Below are 22,151 nucleotides of genomic sequence, written 5' to 3' on the forward strand. Positions count from 1 at the left end.
ATGAGCACTGATAGAGAGGGATGATGTCATTGCGAAACCATTCCTGAATGGTCATGACATCACGGAGAGGTTCCTTAAGACTGGAGGAGAGCAAATGTTACTATCTTCAAGAATCGCAAGGAGAAAGATCAAAGGAGCTACAGACTAGTCAGCCTCATCTCAGTCCCTAGCGATTGAAGGCCACGGAGAAAATCCTCCTGGAAAGCATTCCCAAACAATGAAAGACAAGAAGGTGACTGGCAACAATCAGCAGGGTTTTACAAAGGGCAAGTCAGGCTTGACCCTTCACCAATGAGGTGACTAGCTTGGTGGGTGACAAAAGAGCAGCTGATGCTATCTTTATCAACTTTAATAAGCTTTCAGACACTGTCTCCCATAAACTATCATAGCCCAGCTGACAATGTGTGGGTTAGATAACTGTACAGTGATGTGGATTGAAAACTGGTGGAACAGCTGGGCACCAGAGGGTTGTGATCAGTAGCACAAAGTACAGTTGGAGGCAAGTCACCAGTGATGTACCCCAGGGGTCAATACCAGGATCAGTACTGTTCAATGTCTTCATTAATGACCTGGATACTGGGACAGTGCACCCTCATCAAGTTTGCAGATGACAGTAAACTCGTAGGAGGAAACATAGACCAGATGGTTCAGCCGCCTTTCAAATAACCCTGGACAGGCTGTAAAAATGGGCTGATGGGAAGGAACCTCATGCAGTTCAACAACGGGAAGCAGAAAGTCCTGCACCTGGGAGGGAACAATCCCAGGCACCAGCACATGCTGGGGACTGCCCAGCAGGAAAACAGCTGCGCAGAAGAGGATTTGGAGGTCCTGGTGGACAAGCTAAACATGCTAGCAATGGACCTTTGTGGCAAAAAGACCAACAGTATCCTGGGCTGCACTAAGGAATGTGTTGCCAGCAGGTTGAGGGAGGTGATCCTTCCTCTCTACTCAGCTGGTGAGGCTGCATCGGGAGTACCGTGTCCCATCCTGGCCGCTCCAGTACAGTAACAGTATGGACTTACTGGAGAAGTCCTGTGCAGGGCCACAATGGTGCTTAAGGGACTGAAGTGTCTCATATGCAGAGAGGCTGAGAGAGCTGGGACTATTCAGCCTGGAGAAGAGACAGTTCAGGGGGGATCTCATCAATGTGTATAAACACCTGCATTGGCTAATATGTCAAAAGACCAGGCAACTGTGATTATACACACTACTGTCTGCTTCACTTATAAAACCACATTGTCCCCAAAATCCAGGAATTATGAAACCATTATTTTTCAGAACGGAAAAACATACATCCCTTAGCAATCCAAATGCTGCTCTGAGCTTTCATGGTAGTTATTTTGGGTGAAGACAAACCATAAAATATTCACGTCCAACATACAATTTAAAATTTGATTTACCAGTACAAGAAATTGAGTTGACCTTGTAAGTGAATTTCCACTATAACAGTTTTTGCTAATGGCAATTACTACTATGGACTTTGCAGTTTACAGGAAACATTATCCTGTATTTCTTAATATAGAACCCAATACTTATAACACCAAAAATATGCCAGGTTTCTATAATGAAGTCTGACAGAAGCTGTATTCACCCTTTTTTAAATCTCATCTCTCTCAAAAGATAAGCATAACATGAAGGCACTTATCAAAATCATATTTAGAAAGACATGTGCAACTGACTGTTATAATTATTTTTTAAAATCAAGACTCAGCCTTTGTAATGCATTGAACTTTGGCATTTATAATGAACTTTCAAGTTAAGCATTTAACTGATAAATCATTAGTGATTGCAGTTCAATAGTAGCGAGTTTGAAGACTAATCTAAGTATTCCACCCTCAGTTCACTGGTAAGAAAGAAAGTGACAGTTGACTCATACTGACTAGTTGATTAACTGTGACATCACTGGCTGATGGAGATAAACCTGACTAACACTTTATTCAAATAATTTGGGTGTTTTTAGAAAAAGATACATACCATAATCAAAAGAAGGCAAGTAGTTGCTCACTAACCTCTGCTTCTGCTGCTTGTGATTGGAGGAGCTGTCGTATACGAAGAATGTCCTTCTCTATTTGTTGAATTCTTGCCACTCTCACCTGAAATGAATGCATTTTCATGTTTGATTTTGTTCAAAAACTCCTTTTACTTACTATGTAGAATGACAGTATGAAGAGTTCTTAGCAAATACAGCTGACTACAAAACAAAAACTACTTCATTCATGTGGTAATTCAAGTGTTCTTCATAAAACACCGGCATGATTGCAAACATTCCAAACGTGGTCAGTAGTTGGGTATTTAGTAAGACTGATGTTCATTTGGATATAACAAGTCATCACACTGTACACATTCAGGTATAAAAAAATGCTCCAGTTAACTCAAACAATTTTCCTGTTTCTGAAACCTGACATGTTATGTGAATCTTTAGCAAATTATTTTACTTTAATCTCAAATGTTAGAATTCTACTTGCTCTACAGAGATTTGAGGGAGATTTATATTTGCAGAGTGTCTTGAAGGTATAAAATCCTGAATGACTTCTATTATATTCAGTTCCTACAATGATTTAGGAGTTTTGCGTATCCACAGCCTCTGAATATTTTCTGCTCCTACATATCTCAAAGAATTTAACAGGCTAAGTACGAAGAAAACTAGATACTGCTTCTTTGGTTTTCCGGGATTTTACAGTCATCTCTGAATCAGAGTCTTTTACGGTCATATTGCTACTCATTCCCCACTGCAGCCATCCTGTGGTTAGTAAAAGGAATGTTAAAAACCCCAAATGTTACAGGATACATATACTCCACACAAGTTGTACTGTGATGCACAGATGCATTACGATTTAAGTGTATAAAGTTATATATACCTGTATAAGCTTGATAAACCTTTTATTTGACTTTAAAAGTGGGCAGAAAATAAATAGCCCAATAGTATCAGGATATGAACAGAAGACCGAACTTATTAAATAGTATTTTTTTGCATGATGGATAGCTGAGTAAAATGGACACATAGTTGAACAAAAAATCCTGATTCTTTTACCTAACTAACATTTACAGTGCTACACAAAAAAAGGAGTCTTTGTGCATCTAGTGAACACTGCAAAGATCATCATTATAACCAATCTTATTTAACACATTTATGACCTGAAAATGGAAATACGATGAACTTTTTAAAAGGTGCTAATGACAAAAGATACACATAGAATAGAAGCACAGTATTACCTAGCAATTTTAGAAATACAGTAGAAAATGTAATCACAAAATAGAATTAATTCTTAAAACAAGCATCGTAAGTGGCTATGGGAAAAGCATCATAAACATCAACATTTAGTAGAGATGCAAAGCTGTGAACACTGAACTATAAATTTGATTTGAATTTGTGAAGCAAAGTATCTGACAAAATGCCAGTAAAAATATGAAAGCCGCAGACCCAGAAGCTTCAGTACCACCTGAGGCAAACAGATAATTCATACCTGCTTTGCTTCTGGATCAAGAAATTCTTGAGTATAAGAAAGATGATAAAAATATATTCCTGGAAATAATTGTGCATCGGTGACATGATGCATGACCGACAGAATATGCGTCTCATTAAGAACAACTTGAATTTTTCCTAAATAGAGTTTCTTTCTCTGTAACCAGAAATTTATCCCATAAAGAACATGAAGAGAATCTGAACATCTGTATGTACACATGTAAACATGAGGTAATATTATTGTGCAGATGAAAAAAAAAAAAAATTGCACAACTTGACCAGTATCACTGACAGAGTCCTCAAAAGGGACAGAAATTAAATTCACCCTTCCCAATTTCAGACCACAGATTTAAACATCAAACCATTCCTTCTGCTGATTTATTATTTGTATTTCAGGGAAATTGAGGATTTCCATTAATCAGGAGCACATTTTGTACCAAACACTGTATGAGCAGAAAAAAGAATGCATTTCTTACCACAGAGGGGTATAGCCTAATGGCAAACCCGCAAAAACAGAGGTACACAGTTGAACAAACACCAGGAATGGTTTGAGTTTTAGGATCTATATGAGAAACATCACTTTTTAGTCCTATTTTTCATAGTATATTCCCATTCATTATTATATACTCATCACCTTCATTAACATAAAATTGTTGGATAAAGTAACATTTAAAGCTACAAATTATTCGGATTTCACAGCTCCAATAAGACTTCTAACAAAAAAAAATCCTCCATATTCACAGCAACAGAAAAACATTCACTTTCTAGAAAGTAAAAATAAGGAATATTATTTTGTTTTTAAAAGGTTGATTTTTTCTTTTAAATAAAGATACATAATAGATGAAATTTTTAATGGGTTGGTCTACCTTTACAAACAAGACCACTAAGAATCTAACAGAGCTGAAATCTTCATCTGTGCGAGACTCCAGGATCCAAATTTTCTTGTATCTTTAGTGGTCTGCTGTTTTAGCAAACTTTTACTGATCCTGGGATAAAATCTTATAAAAATGATCATTCCCTGTGAGATTTTAAGAAACGCTAAGCCTAAAAAAAACGTGATCTTTCTTGCTCTGGCATGAAGGAAAAATAAATTCTATGTGAACATGATTTCAGTCTTCGTAAAAGATAACGTCAACAGTGAGTTGCTGTGTGCTAACTTGTTTCAGAAAGGGGAGGGTAAAGGAAACAAAGCCCAATCATGACAGATGAAAGAGGGAGAAGGCCATTATTTTAAGGTCCACAAGAAAGGGTGGCTAGTACATCATTTAATTGGACAACAACAGGTTATCAGCTCTCTCACAGAATAATGTTTGGGATTCTTCATACAGAGATGTCTGCAATGCCAGCCTTTACATAGCTGAACCATTCTCTCCCTTCAGTCTACACTTTGCATTGTATTGTGTGTCACATTCAGTTAGGGTGGAAGGAAAATATAGAAAGTTAAAAAACTAACAAGTTAACTATACTTGCCAAATACGAATGTTTCAGTTTGAACATTTAAACATCACAGTGAAATAATCCAGAATTTGCTTTTATGCATTTGTACACCAATGAACTTCTACACGGTTTTGGCATCTGTCCTTGGCAAAATGAAACCAAGGGAAATTACCTGTCAAATTCATAAGAAGAACATGCAGAAGTAGTTACTTCCTATTTTATAATCTTTATATAACCACAATAGACACAGTAATTTCTGTAAGTATGTAAGTGTTATACATATATAGAGAGTAAAACAGTTGTGATAAACCCATGGGCAAGCATTAATTTAGAAAACCATAAAATATTTCAACATCTTGTTATCATTTTTTCCCCCTCAAAAATTAAAAAGAATGAACAGGAAGGAAGCTACTTTAGGGACAACTTAATTACTTTCATAATGATGTAACTACAGTCAAATTGTTTCTCTGAAAAAAATTAATTTATCCTCTGCCTGATTTTTGCTAGCAGCCTACCCTATTTAGCTTAATTCACCTTACTCCACGATAAGCTTGTTATCAGCAAGAGAACTTTCCCAGAAGTTCTACTATCAATGCCATAACACTTTCTTCTGCAACAGGGATAACCAGACATCTGCAGACAATCCTGAAACTGCTCTGCCTTCACTCAGGACTGGCTGACACAAGCTGCACAGCTGAATTCATGCAGGGCAACACCACTGCTGGTAAATCTTGGTAACACAGCCATACAGCTTCCAGATCAGAGCCAGTTACTAACCAGGCACATTAAACATGGGTTTGTCAGAGTATGTCTGTATAGACAAATCCATACATAGCCTTTACGTATATAACTGACAACTGCAGGATATCTGTTTTGCTAAATACTTATAACCATATGAATTATCTGAAAAGTCCTACCAAATTACTCACTTTAAAGTAGCCTTTCTAATCATAAACAAAATTAATCAGAAATGTTTCCTATGGAGCAAAATTTTGTGTTGAGTAAACCTAGTGAGAAAAACAGAGACTAAAGAGACTATTTTTTTTGAGAGCACTTATTTTTGTAACATTTACCATAAAAAAAAATATTATTTTACCAGGTCGGTTATTTAACACCTCTGGAGAGAAATGGTAATAAATAAATCAAACTGTCACTCTACTGCTGTGGGGGAATAGTTTTTATAACCAGCAAGCAACTGATTAGTTCATTTACAGGTTCCACACAATTACATTTTGAGTTACACTTCCAGATGTATGTAATATGATTTGCATACAGAATTGTATGTGTCCTTGTCATGGATGCAAGACCAACTCTTGGTGAGACTAAACAACTTCCAAATATGTACGTGAATTACATTTTACTTGAACACCTTGTTTTTAAATATTATTCCCTGATACGTGGTTTCTGGTTAAGGAAACTTAACCGTAATAGCTGGATTTTATTCTAAACTTAAAAGCATGAAAAAACCCAGCATGATAGATGCAAAATAAAGCAGTTGCAAATACATGTTTGTTTGAGGATAAAATGGTAATAAATTATAAGCAAATAGTCACAAAAAAAAATATTTTTCTTTTGAAGAAATTGTCTACTTCTACCTATATGCAAGCCTTTTAAAGAGGCAGAGGAGGCTACTTTTTGCTGATTAGTTAATTCCTATGTTATGACTCCTACTTTTGTATTTGAAAGGCTAACTAAATGCTCTAAGGTATCACTGTATTTACACACAATTTAAAGATACAACTACCAATAATTTAATAAAAATGCAGGAAAACTTTTTTCCATTCTTTCTAATAATGAAAGTCAAGCTATACCTGTGCTCGCTTCTCCATGTCCTGACAAGTACCTAGTTGTTCTTCCATTGCAGCTCTGATCTGCCTTGCTTCATACTCCAGCTGCCTTCTGGTCATATCTGTTTGCAAGGAGAACTGAAATTGAAGTACAGAGAAGGCATTTTAGTAAATAACGTTTATGTAAACTAGATATTTCTCTGAACAAAAGCAGAACAATTACTTTTCCACACCAAACTTCATAAAAAAACAACACATAATAATAGATCCTTAAAATATGACTGCATTATTAAAAACAAGAACACATAACGTTGTTCAACCAAAAGGCTACCTGTGAGTTTTGCCAAATGACTAAATATAATACATAAATATTGAGATGGTATAATTCATTGAAAATCTGGAACATCTGGCTACTAACATGTGTCAGCATACCAACGAAATTATTATGTGTGCCACCTGAATCAGTGTTTTCAAAAATATTCATAGGTATCAAACTAATGCACGTAGTGATGGCATTCATACTACTGCTATCTACCCTATTTTTAACTATCCTGTGAAAAAAGCCTAAGCGTTCAATTCAGGAACTACAACACAGCTGAAGGGAAGACATTCCAACTGATAGATTTTTCAAGGCAGGAGCAAAGCACTTCACTGGTTTTGGACAACTACTCGGTCTGAAAATAAGGAGTGGTATATGTCATTCTGCTGTAGCTGGAGTAAATATATCCGTATTTATAAGGGATATAAATTACCACAAGAGAGATTTAGTGTAGGTGTTAAGTAAAACATTCTAATAAGAAGAAAAGCTAAGTTAATTCATTACCTATGAAACTGGGGAGACAATCTTAAAACCTACAATAGAGTGACACAGGTACAGCTAACAGTGCTTTTGGGAATGGGTTGCACTTCCTCAAGATCCCTTTCAGACCCTCTTGCCTTGCTTCTGGTGCTCTGATAAGCTCAGCCATGACTCAGTGTTAGATTTGCTGAAGTCCAGATGCTTCATCCCAGTCACAGAAGTGTTTCCATTGTCTGTTTCCACTTCCAGGAGGCTGACTGATTCCTGATCAGGTATGTCTCTAAAGATGGGCAATCAGGTCTTACCAACACTGTATGTGAGAAGGAATGCACTGAAGACACATCCAAGCTGCTGAGGTCTGACAACCTGTATTATCTGGGATGTGAGACATCTTCATTATCCCAGCTAATGGTGACTTGACTATAAATAGTTTCGAGATGCCAAAGTAAGAGCTTGGAGCAGCAATACCTGCATGGGCTATAGCACCACTTTACTTGCTGTTATGAACTATGAGCTCCTGTGTAAACCGTCTCTTAGGCTAATACTGCTCTCAAAACAAAAAGAATCCACTAAGTAATAGAATGGATAGAGAAAAGACCTTTGGGGGGTAGAGTTAAAGAGTAAGTCTACTGACATGTAATTTATTTGTCACAACAACTTTTCAGTGCTCCTCTCTATCACTGACATTTATACTGATAGGTATTAATTTTAATGTGTAAAATTATGTACGGAAAAAGCATTATTTAGGCTAAGTTAGCTCTACATAGAGAATAAAACATGTTTTAAATTAAAATGATAGTAGAGAATGTCATCAAATCCATAAAATACATATAGCAGTGTCTAAACAGAGATCACTGTACCAGATACATGACCAAGAATACTAAAGGTACTTACATTTTCTGTAAGGGGGAGACTATCAATCCTTTTAGTCAGGTTCTGAAGCTGGGCATAATACCAGTCCTTTTCTTTTTCTTCCTTCTCAAGCTCCGCAAGCAAAAGAGATCTATGAAAAACAGAAGTGGGAAATGTCTCACTATGAAGACCTCATTATCATATGTAGGTACAGAAATAGGCATTGATACTCATAAAAAGGTTAAATGAGAAACAAGGTTTGAAGAGGGCACTAAGAAGACATTTGAGATGGTGGGTGCAGCTCCCTGCCCCCCGTTAAACAACCTATCCACTCCTCTGTGCTAAGGAAGTCACTAGCTTTCTGTATCCACACCTTTAAAAGAGGAAAATACCTACAATTCTCTACAAAAACGCTTTGAAATCTAAAGCTAAGAGGCATTTTGTAAAAAGAAAACCAGTTCTTAGTCGTGTGCTAACTTGTATCCTGCTTCTTTTAGACATTATGCTTTGTACAATGCATCAAACTACATTTAAGAAAAAGCCTGGATGTTACACAAGCATATACATCCCTGAACCACATAAATGAATTAAATTATCTCATCTGCCTTTGCAGTGTCTCCTTACTAACTTTGTCACCAATACCAAAACCATGGGTACCACTATTTGAGTATTAATAAAAAAGTATTTTCCATCAAATGTTATAGACATGATACATCTGCAGCCATTTAAAACATTTTAAATGGGTATTATAAGCATACTGCATACCTAGTAGTCTATGAGAAAGATAAGAAGATTAATATATGCAGACTACCAATAAAAAAATGTATTAGAATTTTTACATATTGTTTTATCAATTCTTCATGAACTACATTTATACAGTTGTGAATTTTATCAATATAGTTATATAGCTTTCACTGTTACACCACTTTTCAAAATATATACTAGAATTTTCAGGCAAAATTGGCTAGTAGGAGCACACAGAAAAACAACTCTTGTTTTGGTTTGTTTTTTTTTTTTTGTTGTTTTTTGTTTGGTTTGTTATATTTTTTTAAATACAAGTTTATTAGTTTCTTATAAATGTTTTCTGTGATCACTCTTTTTCCTTCTGTCATTTTAATATCACTCATTAACATTAATGGAAATGCTAAAATCAACACTTATCCAGAAGACAGAAAGCTGCATACGAGTTTGCCTGATATTATTCTCCAACCTTTAACTTCTGCATCCCTCTCTCTAAACTCAGGTTGTGGCCTTTCTGAACAAGAACCATATGAACCTTTTAAAAAGCACACAAACACATTATGGATAATTACTGTAAGTCGTTAAGGAACAAAACCACAGCATACAACAAAAATACAAACTTCCCCTGGCTGCTTTGATAATGCATCCCAGTCATGACTTGTGATCAAACTACCACATGACAGAACTTCATGCAGAATAAAGTGGTTAAAAATATGTATTGTAAAGGATGTTAGACTTAGTTCCTGCTTTAAAAATGCTTCAAACTAGTTTTCATCGGTTAATATTTACACTCCATATCCAATACAAGTGACTTGCCCAGTGTTCAAATGGAAAATTAGCAAGAGACTGAAAAACTACACACATCTAAGAGCACTGCACGTTTTTAAAGGTGAACAAAATGATTTGATTGAACAGCTATGTTGAAACAGAACTGTTTTAAGATTGTCAAGGCTACACATTAAGTCATTTATTGGGCAGCTTTTATATCAGACAGGTTTACAATCAAAATCAGTGAAAAGAAGCAACAATTACCACACTGTTGCAGGTAACTGTAGCAGAATTATAGGAAAACATTAATTCTTCAGCCACAAGGATGGGGGTGGCAGGATTTCCTCATGTCCTTTAGACAGGCTGAAGGAAAAGCTAATAGGATGGTGCTCAGGGTAAGCCTGTGAGGAAGGTAATTTTTCTGACCTCCCACGTGCCTATCATCTTAACACATACCCTGGGTGTTTGACCTCTGTGCAAGCAGGCATTCTGCATGGCCTCCCATTTTCTCACCTTGGGTGCCCATGTACCAGTTGCATCCAGTTTGTGAAATCAAATTTGCGAAAGCATAATTAATGCAATCCTTATAAAAAGTATTTTTACCATATGAGGATTTGCAAATGTGAAAGGACTACATTCTGCCTCTGGATGTTGAAGAACTGGTATTAGAAACCAGAGGGATTACTTTCAACTGAGTGAACATGTGATTAAGTCCCTCTTGTAAAATGCAGGGTATTCAGTTTGTGAGACACTGTGTCATTCCATCTGCTCTGACACGCACAACGGATGCTAGAAGCAAGAAAAGAACTTAGGAACCATCAGTGCTCCATAAACAACATAATGCATGACCTGGGGGTGACTCCATTAATTTAATAGTGTCATTTTTGCTTCTGAGTAATGCTTTATTTGGGATCACTAGTTTGGTAACAGTGCTCCATGAGAATTCAGGTTTTAACAATGTCTTTAGGGTCTTTAGCACAAAGCCTGAAGGGTTGGTACAACTACAGCAAGCTTTACTTCAATTTCCTTGAAAATAAGAAGCAAGTCTCTGCAGATGTAACTGGTAAGCTGCTCCCCGCACTTAACATTACTACCAGATACTACACCAACCAGAAGTATAGCTCCTTGTCAGCCTTCTGGGACTTCTTGAGGTTAGGAGAGCATTTAAGGTGGAAGAACTGTTACTGATCATGGAAAATAAAGGATGGAAAAATCCAGCACAGTTATTCCCTCCTTCTATACTGCAAACTTTTTTACATCAGCACTTCCACAGTATCAGAGAAAATTCTGTTCTCTGTCACACACTGTCAAGGCCAGTAAGAATGCAGCAAAGTAAATGGAGCAAGCTTTTGGAACTTTACACTATTTTTATGAGTTAACAAAAAGTTTCCAATTTGAACTGCTTTTCTGTAGGGTCAGTATTGCAACAGACTTCTCTAATGGAGTGTTTCTGAAGCTCTCAACAATATATGAAGCTGAATGAATGCAGAAAACTGGTTTCTTCTTTTGGAAATATTTTTTGAATAATTATGTCAATGTTATTCCCAGTTAAAAGGGAGAAGGAAAACAAACTATATGCTATACTACTTGCATTATGTAAATTACAATTATAACTAATACTTTCACTTCAGTTGGTAGGTGATAAAATAAAATCTTGGAAATGAAACGCTGCTGATAGATACTGCAAAGACTTAGGTAAGTTGTACAGTCAGCCAAAGTGAGATAAGAGTAGGGGGAGAAAGAAGTTGTAAGACAGAGAAAATTATCAAAATCAACATTAGTAAAAAATTGACTGGCAAAACCCAGAAAAAATAAAGATGGCATACAAATATTTTCATGAAAAAGTCATCCTAAGACTGTCATCTTTAGTGGTAAATCACAAATTTACAAAGGTGAGATTACTGAATTTACTAAATTGCAAAAGGGAAACCAACACAAAAAGTAACTTGCAGCATACTGTTCTGTTGTTGATACAGAACAGAACTGTTCTGTTGTTGACACAGTGTCTTATCAAATACACTTCTGTGCTGGGTTTGTGTGGCAGGGTTTTGGTAGCAGGGGAGGGGGGTACAGCAGTGGCCACCTCAGCAGCGGACCCACCTCTGGCCAAAGCTGAACCAATTAGCGATGGTGGCTGCACCTCTGCAATAACGTATTTAAGAAGGGGAACATGGTAGGAGGAGTGGGAGTTGTGAGGACACCTATGTGAACACGCAGGTCAGTGGAAGGGAGGAGAAGGGCATGGGGGAGTTGCGCCGGAGCAGAGACCCCCCATCCCACGGTGAGACGGCCGGGCCGCCCCCCTGACACCCATGGAGGGCTGCGGTGGAGCAGAGGCCGGCCTGAAGCCTGAGGGGGAGCCCACACCAGAGCGGGTGGCTGCACCCAAAGAAGGCCGGGATTCTGTGGGAAGAAGTGGCCCCCGCTGTTGTGGTTCAGTGCTGGGAGGGCTGCAACACGCGGGGGGGACCCACGCCAGAGCAGCGTGGGAACGGCTGCAGCCCGTGGGGAGGACTCACGCCAGAGAAGGTTCGTGGAGGACCGTCTCCCGTGAGAGAGGAACAGTGCTAGAGCAGGGGAAAATGTGAGGAGTGCTCCCCCCAAGGAAGAAGAAGAGGTAGACTGATTGTAACCCCCATCCCCTGGCCCCTGCGCCGCTGCAGGGGAGGAGGTAGAGAGATCAGCAGCAGAGCTGAGCCCAGAAGAAGTTCGGGGAGGGCAGGAGGGGGAAGTTGTTATTATGGTGTGGTAAGGCTTCTCACTGTCTCATTCTGTTAAGTGGTGGTGGTATTAACGTCTGAATTAAATTTATGGTTTTTCTTCCCCTAATGAACTTGTCTTTTGCCCATGACTATAAAGGGTATGCCATCCCTCCCTGTCCTTATCTCGATTCCCAAGCCTTTTAGTTCATTTTCTCCTTCCCATTCCTGAGGGGAAAAGGGGGGAGTGAGCAGCTATATGGTGCTCAGTTGCCCTCTGGGCTCAAACCACGACAACCTGGAAATAGCCAGTGAGAAAGCAAGAGATATTTAATGAATAATATATTCTAAATTGGCAATCTCAAAACACAGACACACACACCCCACACCCCCCCCCCCCATTTTTTTATCTTTTCTTTTTTTGACTTTGAAATCAGAGTAGAGCTAAGCAAATGAGAAACAGACAATTTCAACTTTCTGGTAAGTGAATCCATTGATTAATTTTCTTCCTCTTGGAAGATCACTCTTAGCCAAGCTAAATAATTTTTTCAATATACATCAAATTTTAGCTATTTCTTCATGTTTCTTACTTGTTTACATTAATAAACATCTATTGAATTAGTTTATTAATAAACATCTTGTGAATTTGCCAAGTTCACAGTTAATACATGATTTGGTCCTTGCCCAAACGCTGTTGCCCATGAGCAGAATATATTGTGACACTGTGTTAAGATATCAAGTAGAAACTTTGCCCTGCTGCAGGTTTGCAAAAAAATGTTATTTTCTTCTAAATTATTTTAATATTTTGAGGCTTGTCAAGTTCCAAGAGATCTGAAAGCCTGTTCTAAGTGCCCAAAAATTTCTATTAGCAAGTAACAGGTGTTTATATACATGCTTAGAAATACAAAAATGCAGTAATTATGCCAAACAAGTTCAGACACAAAAGCACAGTAAAATAAGTGGTTGATTTTCTTTCAGAAAGTTCTAGTGATTTCAGGTGCATGGTCCTACAGCTCCCACCCCAAGTTCCGATTCATTTGGCTACCCAAGGTCCACATCAATGACCTACACATTTCTACATGTTCCCTGAAACAGCATGAAGAATAGGGCAGTTAGGATTATCCATCATTTCACTCACAATGAAGACGTGATCTGGCCATGCCTCTACATATCATCTTCACAACACAAATCTTTACGCCATCAGCTGTGACAGTAATACTGCCTAAGCTCATCTGAAATTAATATATTCCTTTTATTCAGTGTTATTTGGAACAAAGACCAGTTCACTGCTTAGATGTCTTTATCACCAAGAAAAATGTCCAAAGAACTATCACCTTAGAACCCACAAGAGTGGGAAAGGATCACAGATCATAAATCAGATGTGCTAACCACCTCGAAGAATTCCAGCTGCTATAAATTAATACTCCTTGTTCCAAGTGACCTGGAGTTCACTTGAATCATAACTTAGTCCTAATCACACTTAAAGCTTTCAGTATCACTTGGTGAAAAACAGCACTGGAAGAATATGAAAAAGTGCACTGTTTTGTTAAGATGAAAAATGACAGACATATTAGATTCTTGAAGACCTAGGATGAGCAAGTGGGAAGAGACTCCCAAATTCCTAAATATTCTTATACAGCTCCTCAAGAATCTAGATTTATGCAACAGAGCAAATATGATTAGTGATCCTAGCTAGGAAATGAAAAAATAGAGTGGCTGCTAGAAGAGGCTCAGTATGGACCTATGGGAAGTTACGTTCATTCTGCTGATAGGACCAAAAGAAAGGGACCTAGACATAGTATCCTGGAGGAAACGTGTACTCCTTTGAGGTCTTGACTGCAAAAATTTTACTGAATGCCAGAAAAGGCCCTTTAGAGGAGGGGTTTCTGAATAGCTGCCCACAAACCACTTACTACCCGCCAAACTTTTGTATTATTACTCCAAAATGGATTTTTTTTTGCTTTTTAATGACTACTAGGCATAAAAACAGTGTGTTGCTCTTTATTTGGTTTTGCAGTCCCCAGCTTGACATCCCATCCATTAAGTAGCTGTCAATGACCAAATCTTTAGGAAATCCTGTCTTACAGATAGGCCTCTGAAAACATCTGGAATTTCAGTCAGATTCATTTTAAGATATAAAGATGTCTTCAGTGGAAACAGCTGCATGTCTCTTTCTTTGCATTTCCTTTGTAAGCAACTGATAAAGTGCTGCAAATCTCTATTATGCCCTGAAAGTATGTTCTTCCTGTTAAATGGATACTGCTACCTTCCAAGAAAAGAAATTCATTTCATCAACACAAAACATCAGCTGAGAACAACATCTTGAAGACAAGAGCAAATATTTTTGTTTAGCTGACATTTCTGTTGAGAGAGTAGAATCACTAGATAAATGTCTGCTAATAATAAATAACTGATCAACTGGCTATGGAAGTTAAAACTATTTGCAAAAAAAAGAAAGAGACTGCACCATCACATTGTTACAGTTTCAGCACTTATCAACAGTGGTGAGGAGATACAAAGGTGTTTGGGATGCTCAAACATTTCTCTAAATATAATTCTGATGCTCAAAATCTGCTGATCAAAATAAAATAATCTTCAGTCAACAAAGAGTAACAATGAAATGCATATATGAGGAAGCAGCAGAAACCATATGATGTTTTAAGATTTGTATGTGTGTGTATCTAAATACAATGTCGATTCCTGGTTTCCTTATCTGTCAAGATAAATACACCAGTGATCAAACCCACATGCATGATAGCTAAACACTAGGTGTGTCTGTAAACTTTCATGTTAAAATTAGAAGTCAATCCATACTGGATGAATAAGTGAAGAAATTTACCTCTCTTTTTCTAGCTCTTCTAAATAACCAGTGCTTTCTCTGCTTCCATTCATAAATCCTCTTCTTGGAAATGATCCCATGGGAACAGGACTGCACTCTCCTGAACGGCTTGACACAGACCCTTCCCGGCTCCCATATGAGCGCATGGACACCTTTGGCCTTAACTTCACTCCAGGGAAGTTGGTACTTTCCAAGTTCAGTTCTGGATAATAAAGACCAAACATTTTCAGAGTTGAAGTTCAGCAGCACAAATGTAAAAGATTACTTCTAAGTTAGTTTCTTATTTCCTGAATAAATTCATGATTTTTTGATGGAAACATTTTGCATGGAAATCCACAGAAGAACATAATATGAACAAAACCAATCTTAATGGTACACTTGGAGAACACTAGTCATCTGAGCAGATGGCCAAAGTGCAATCCTAACAATCAGAACAGTATCCTCAGATGAGTCTGCCTGCCTCTTTCCAGAAGACCTAAAAAATAGGCAAAGTTTTACATAAATGACATATGAATTGTTCTTGTGGCCCACTTCCTAATGGCTTCTTTCTCAGAGATCCTGCAGATGCTTTGCTGTCACATAAATTATGACAACTCCGTTCATCACAGAGCCCTTAGACATGCTCTATATTTCCCGTTCAGTGTCAGGGAGAATGGATGTACATAGGGAGTCAGTGGTCCAGGCTTGCTTTGCACATCTCATGTAATGGGATGATGAACATTCCAGCACATGTTCTATAGGAAGGGGGGCATCAATTTGCAGAATGACAGGTATAGTTCCAGTAACATGACATGGAGAGGGCAGGGCATGCAAACAAATTTAGAAAATTGTTAGAACTAATCCATCATTAACTTAAAGAAATGTATTTTTTCTAAAGAATTGAATTAAATGCAAGTTACATCAAAAGTAATTCACATGAAGCCCTAGGGTAACAGTAGCAAAAGCATAAAAGTGGCATAGAACATTTTTTTTTTGAGAGTGTGTCATAAAATGCTTAGCAAAAATAACACGCACTGAGACTATGCCTAACCATCAAAGTCAGCACTGGAAAGAAGATGCAGCTGAGTTAGAAAACTTTTGTCCCAAAGAAAAAACAACTGAGAAACAAATGAACCTACTTAAAATATACTTCTAGATTTACCTTTAAGTCGTTCCAGTAAGTCAATTTGTCCAGAAGATGCCATTGCCTCATCTTCAATACTTCCTTGTAGCTGTTTCAGCACCTCCTGTAAGAAATGAAGCTTAATTCAGAAATCTTTACAATAATAAACCATCAGGTAAATACATCTTATCCTGCCCTCAAGTCCACATTTATGTAACAGCTACTGAGACAATGATGTAAATTGTGAGCAGTGATCAACTGTCATAACTTTAATTGCCATCAAATATATTGTACAGTATTTCTCCAAGCACTGTTACAATGTAAAGTATATCCTGGATAACATATCCTCTCTGGTAGTTCAATCTACTGGCTTATTCAAAAGTTCTTCTCAAAGTGAGTACCAGTTATTTCCAATTTACAGATGGAGAAATGGAAGCACAGACAAAATAATTAAATTTCTCCATCTGTGTACTTAGTCTTGTCAAAACAAAATTTGGATACATAACTAAAAGTTATAAATGTATCTTGAATACCACACTTTTTAAACCCCAAAAATATCAGAGCAGGTAATCCCCAGGATTTATTTTCTGCAAGACTTTAGCACCACTGTAAACCAGCAGGGAGAGTCATATTATTCTTACTACTACTACTGCTACTACCACCATACCTATGAGGAAAAGACTTAGAATTCCTTCATGGTAGAATTTGGCTTATTACAATTTTATTTGGCTTATTACAATTACAACTACCACCGCCACCACCACCATGCCTATAAGAAAGAGATTTAGGACTCTTTCATGCAGCTGAAGCTTCAAAGCCAAGAATACTGCCGTGTACTGCTGAAACTACATATGATGAAATTATACAGCTGAAAGAACACACTTCTAATACTAAAAAAGATTCACAGTAAACAATGACTACTGTACTAAAAGGGGGGGCTTAAGCCCCCAGGTCCTTAATGCTCAGTGGCCTAAATTCAGGTAGAAAATTAAATGCAAGTCAGTGAATGCCTTTTCTGTATCATAATGGCAGATACATCGATAGCAAAAATAAATTGAAAAGACTGGCCACAAGGCAGAAAGCCCTTACTGGAATTTAAAATATAACTTTTCATACTGTGGCATAGAAAATATTACTAGAAGCAGCAACAGTCATGAAATTAAAACAATTCTGAATAATGAAAGGTACTCCATATGTTTCATGCTTATAGTCTATGCCCAGAAGTGTACTTCTCTTCAGACCTGAAAACTAATGAATTTTAGACAATTTAAAAGATTTCTACATCACTGTTAACATTAATGGTTCTTGCAACTCGTACAGAAGGTACCTTTTAAATGCATTTTGCTCCTTTCAAAGGAAACAAAATGGCAACTAAAAGAAGTCAACACATTCTTTAAATGGAAACACTACTGAGCCTTTCTATATTCAAAGTGCCGTTCCTTGTACCAAAAAAAAAAAAAATTAAAAAAAAAAATATTATTTTGAGTAAAGAACTGCACAGGGTTCTGGGGAAATAAGCTCCAAGAACCAGACTCAGAGCAATCAGTAGCAGCACAGTCACCGCAGCCACCCACTGTGTAATTAGATGCTGGCACTCCAGGAAGAGAAATTCTGGAGTACAGATGCACTTACTATGTTTACGCATTTTTTTTGTGGAAATAATTCTGCAGGTGGAGTTGAGGCCAAATTTCCCAATTTACATGTTGCCTTACTGGTAAGAGTCAAGGTGTGTGTCAGCATTTGCTTTTTACTTTGGATCAGTCTGACGCCAGACTCCCATCTGCCCCACCAGCTGTACTTCAGAGTTCACATCACAGGTTGAGCTCGGAGTGTGAACCTAATTCCTTTCTGATCAAACCAAGCCAGCAGTTATACTCAAGACTGATGATAAGCATTCACTCCATGGGACCAGGCTGGAGCTAGTCATAAAACAACGTGCCCTGAAACAAATATAGTATGCACTCTGGGTCCTCAACATAAGTAATCTACAGATCTGGTCTTAATGCATTACCTGTTAATGCTGGCATAGCCTATAGGATCAAGTCTGGTGTGATAAAATCACTACTCTCTGAAGGACATCTCCATTGTGCTTGTGCTTTTAAGTGCATTCAAAGGCATCCTCATTAGTCATATGGCCCAGCCATCTCTATACATAACATCTGCCCTGTCAGCAAAGTCAGACCAACAAGTAATCTGGTGTTTTTCAGAGAAGGACTCCTACACTATCTGATGTAAGGGCAGATAACACTTGCAGACAGCAGCCTTAGCTTAAAAGCCTAAAAGGGCAATGTGGAGTGGTCGTGGGAGTTTTGCAGGCTTCTGAAACACCTGTCAGCTCAGGTAAATTTAGAAATAACTAATGAATCCCTTTCCTCTGCGAACAGTACCTTGGTGAAAGGAAAAAAGGCAACCCAAACATCCAACTCTTCCTCCAGCTCCCTTCTTAGAAGCCTCTTTCTCACCTGTCTGCATAGCAGTTCTGCTATTTCAGAAATTGTATGGTCAGGATACTATCCTACATAATGTGTCGTCCTGCTTCAAGAGTCAATATGAATAGCTAAGTTGAAATACTATCACCTTTTCTTGTGCTACCAAATTACATGACAGAGATGTCCAGGCAGCTAGAGACAGCTTCTTCTGAATACTGGCAACAGTTAAACATCAGCATACTGGATCACCTTTCTCAATTTCCTCTGCTACAATTCATTAATTTAGGTTTCAACTTTTAGTTTTTAAATTATCCATTGTTTTCATAAGCACATGCGTCTTTTTCAAGTTAATGGGTAAAATGTTCTTTTCTGTATTTTTCTACATTCATTTCCTATAGTCCCATTCCTAAAGTAACAATGCTATTATGAGGTTGTGACATCAATTTCAAACTCAATCATGGTACACTTTGAAATCTAAGCTGACAAAGCAGACAAATGTTAAGAGAGCGAGATGCAGCTCCTGAGCCAGGTGCTACTGGAAAATGAGGCAGGGTGCGAAAATGATGAATTGGAGAATTTACATTTTTACTTTAATAAAGGAACAGAGTTTTCTGCAATAACCCATTTGGAGGAAACAGGGCAAGTTATCTACTACTGTAATAATGCATATTTTTATGAAGTCACTTATTATAACTCCTGGACTCAACACCAATGCTGTTTACATGCGGTTCTCCCATTTTTTCCCAAAGATTAACACAGTGCTTTGAAATAGTACTTTTCCACATTAATTTTATATTACATTTGATGTCACGTCTGATAAATAGTGCAAAATCTTCTCCACAAACAAACCTGAATAAATTTAACTAAAGTTAAATTAATATTGTTTAGTTACACAAGTTGGAATAAATGCATTAGTAGCGGTTTATAGCATTATTCTAAGCAAATTCTTTATTGACTTACTAGCGACTTAACAAAAAAAATACACAAATGTAAGTGTGTCTGTAAGGAAGGCTGCAAAAGCTTTTTTCTGTTCTTTTAAAGAATGTAAGTCAAGTTATTTTAATGGTCACTTAAATATAACCTAGTTTATCTTGTCCTACTTCAGAAGTACAAAAGAATGCATTTAGAAATGGAGCTCGTCCTGTGACTCATCATCATTTAAAAAGGTTTCTGTTTTCACAGTCTCTGGACTGTAAAGTACAGAAACAATGTCAATTTTTTGCTTTGTTTTGTTTGGACTTTATGAATATAGTCCTGACCTTACAACTCCTTTATGGATAATTAAATAAAAAATATCAGACCTGTCAGCAAGTAACTGGAAAACTACTGAGAAGAAACAGTACCTGCACCCAGCTAAGTGGTAAGGGGTATAAATAAAATTGCTTAAGGGCTGTGAATTTACTCAAGCTGCTAATAAAGAAATCTCAGCAGAACAATGCAAAAAACGCCAAATTTCAAAACCCAAATGAGCTGTGATTTTAAAGTATATTCAATTTTTGAGAAATGTAAGTATAAATATTAATATTTATATTTTAAAATATTTCAAAAGATGGCATTTGTAAAAAGACATTCTGGCTTAGACATATACCTCTTCTTTTGTAAGAAAAGGAGCACTGATGACAATTCAGACAAATCAGGTATCTTTGGTCTTCTGTAGATACTACCTGCTTTCCTCCCCCCCATTTTAAACAGAATAAGCGTCATTACTTGTATTCAGTTTTTTAAAAGTTTTGTGTATTCAGCAAATGCCAAAATGTATGAAAATCCTAAGTATATAACGTATGATAATCATAAATATATGAAATTGTTGGCAGCAGTACACCAGATATACTCACAGGCCAGTATCAGCTGGAATAGTAAGCCAACAAGATGTTTTGGAATTTACTGGATGTCTTAAAGGTAAGCACAAGTCTACATTAAAAAAGATTTCCAACAAAAGCTATTTTATCAATTAATTTTTAGTAAGACACTCTTCATACCTATTGCTCCTTTTTAGCTAATGACTATACTTGGGCCTGTGTGAAGAGACATTCCTGTATCTATGTATATATACACATCGACTTCACTGTATGTTTCTTTCAATGTTTGTAAACAAAACACAAATTGAGTTATCCTTCAGTTTAGGTTTTTTAGGTTATGCAGACCTTGGTTACCACTCTATTTATAATACCTGAGTATAAAAACAGGTTTAACTGCACAAATATAGAAACTGTTTACAATTTCAGACAGTAATTGAACATCTATCTTAGCATCACGTAGGATGGGAATATGCATACTTAATGACTGAGAACTATTATTTTTAACCAAGTCAGCATTATTTTTAAGTATTTCTGACAGCATTTGTAGTCATGTTTTTAACTCAATATGCTGAAAACATAACATACAACTGCACCCTAAACTGAAAGTGATTTTTGAAGTTCAATCCAGTGTTGCACGCTTATTTCCATTACTATTTGTTTGAAAGAGCAGAAAATAAGGTAACATATATTAAAAGCACATCCATCACTCAAATTCAACAAAAACATCAGATGTCAAAACAGTGGGGGTGGGAGACACGGGAACAAACAGCAGAATACTATTTCCTATGCATTTATACATAGCATAAACTTAAGTTCAAGGTCTTACACAACTTAAGAGTGTCTTAATACTACCACACATGGTACAACACTCACAGGAGTCGAGTGAGAGCTATGGAAGAGGCCCTCTACTCCTATACATTTTGGCAAATTACACCACTACTTCATCAAGATTGGCAGGAGCCCTTCTAATTGCCTGAAGTGCCAAGCAATCACTCTGGCTGCTCAACTCTATGAGCAGGTCCAAATGATAACACTGATGATGACAGCAGTGCTGACTGAGGTGAAACAATGGAACAACTCAGCTTTTAACACTGTAGAAAGAGGAAAGCATTTGTTATGTGAAATGATGTTGTTTATCTTGATTTAAAACAATGTCATTATTTAAAAGAAAAATATTCAATTGATGCCACCATGCTAAAGAGCTGTCACTTGCTGTAACCACATACTGAAGTCAATACTAAGTTTAGTGCAAGCCCACTGTCAGATTAAGTAGTGTTATCTGATTTTATGTTCAGAAAGAATGCTGTCTGAAGTAATGGCAGTAACTATATATATATATATATCACCAGCTCAATTTCACCCAAATTCTAAAAAAAAAAAAAAAAAAATTCCTTTTTAAAATTTCCCAACAAATTTGGATTGGATTCTGGTAGAAT

The 22,151-nt window shown here is 37.1% G+C and overlaps 1 protein-coding gene across 5 annotated transcripts in view; it reads right to left on the reverse strand.

Moving 5' to 3' along the window:
• APC (APC regulator of WNT signaling pathway) overlaps positions 1 to 22,151 on the reverse strand; it is a 97,363-nt gene that overhangs the window by 28,125 nt on the left and 47,087 nt on the right. For all 5 annotated transcript variants that reach the window (XM_042787719.1, XM_042787718.1, XM_032984083.2 and 2 more), the window contains 5 exons: positions 16,527 to 16,611; positions 15,386 to 15,587; positions 8,381 to 8,489; positions 6,712 to 6,825; positions 2,010 to 2,093 (listed from right to left, as the gene is read on the reverse strand). In XM_042787719.1, coding sequence (XP_042643653.1) covers positions 2,010 to 2,093; positions 6,712 to 6,825; positions 8,381 to 8,489; positions 15,386 to 15,587; positions 16,527 to 16,611 — 594 coding nt within the window. The remainder of the gene's footprint in view (positions 1 to 2,009; positions 2,094 to 6,711; positions 6,826 to 8,380; positions 8,490 to 15,385; positions 15,588 to 16,526; positions 16,612 to 22,151) is intronic.

The sequence above is a fragment of the Tyto alba genome, unplaced genomic scaffold (assembly GCF_018691265.1).
Source record: "Tyto alba isolate M040663 unplaced genomic scaffold, T.alba_DEE_v4.0 Super-Scaffold_13, whole genome shotgun sequence".
Classification (NCBI taxonomy): Eukaryota; Metazoa; Chordata; class Aves; order Strigiformes; family Tytonidae; genus Tyto; species Tyto alba.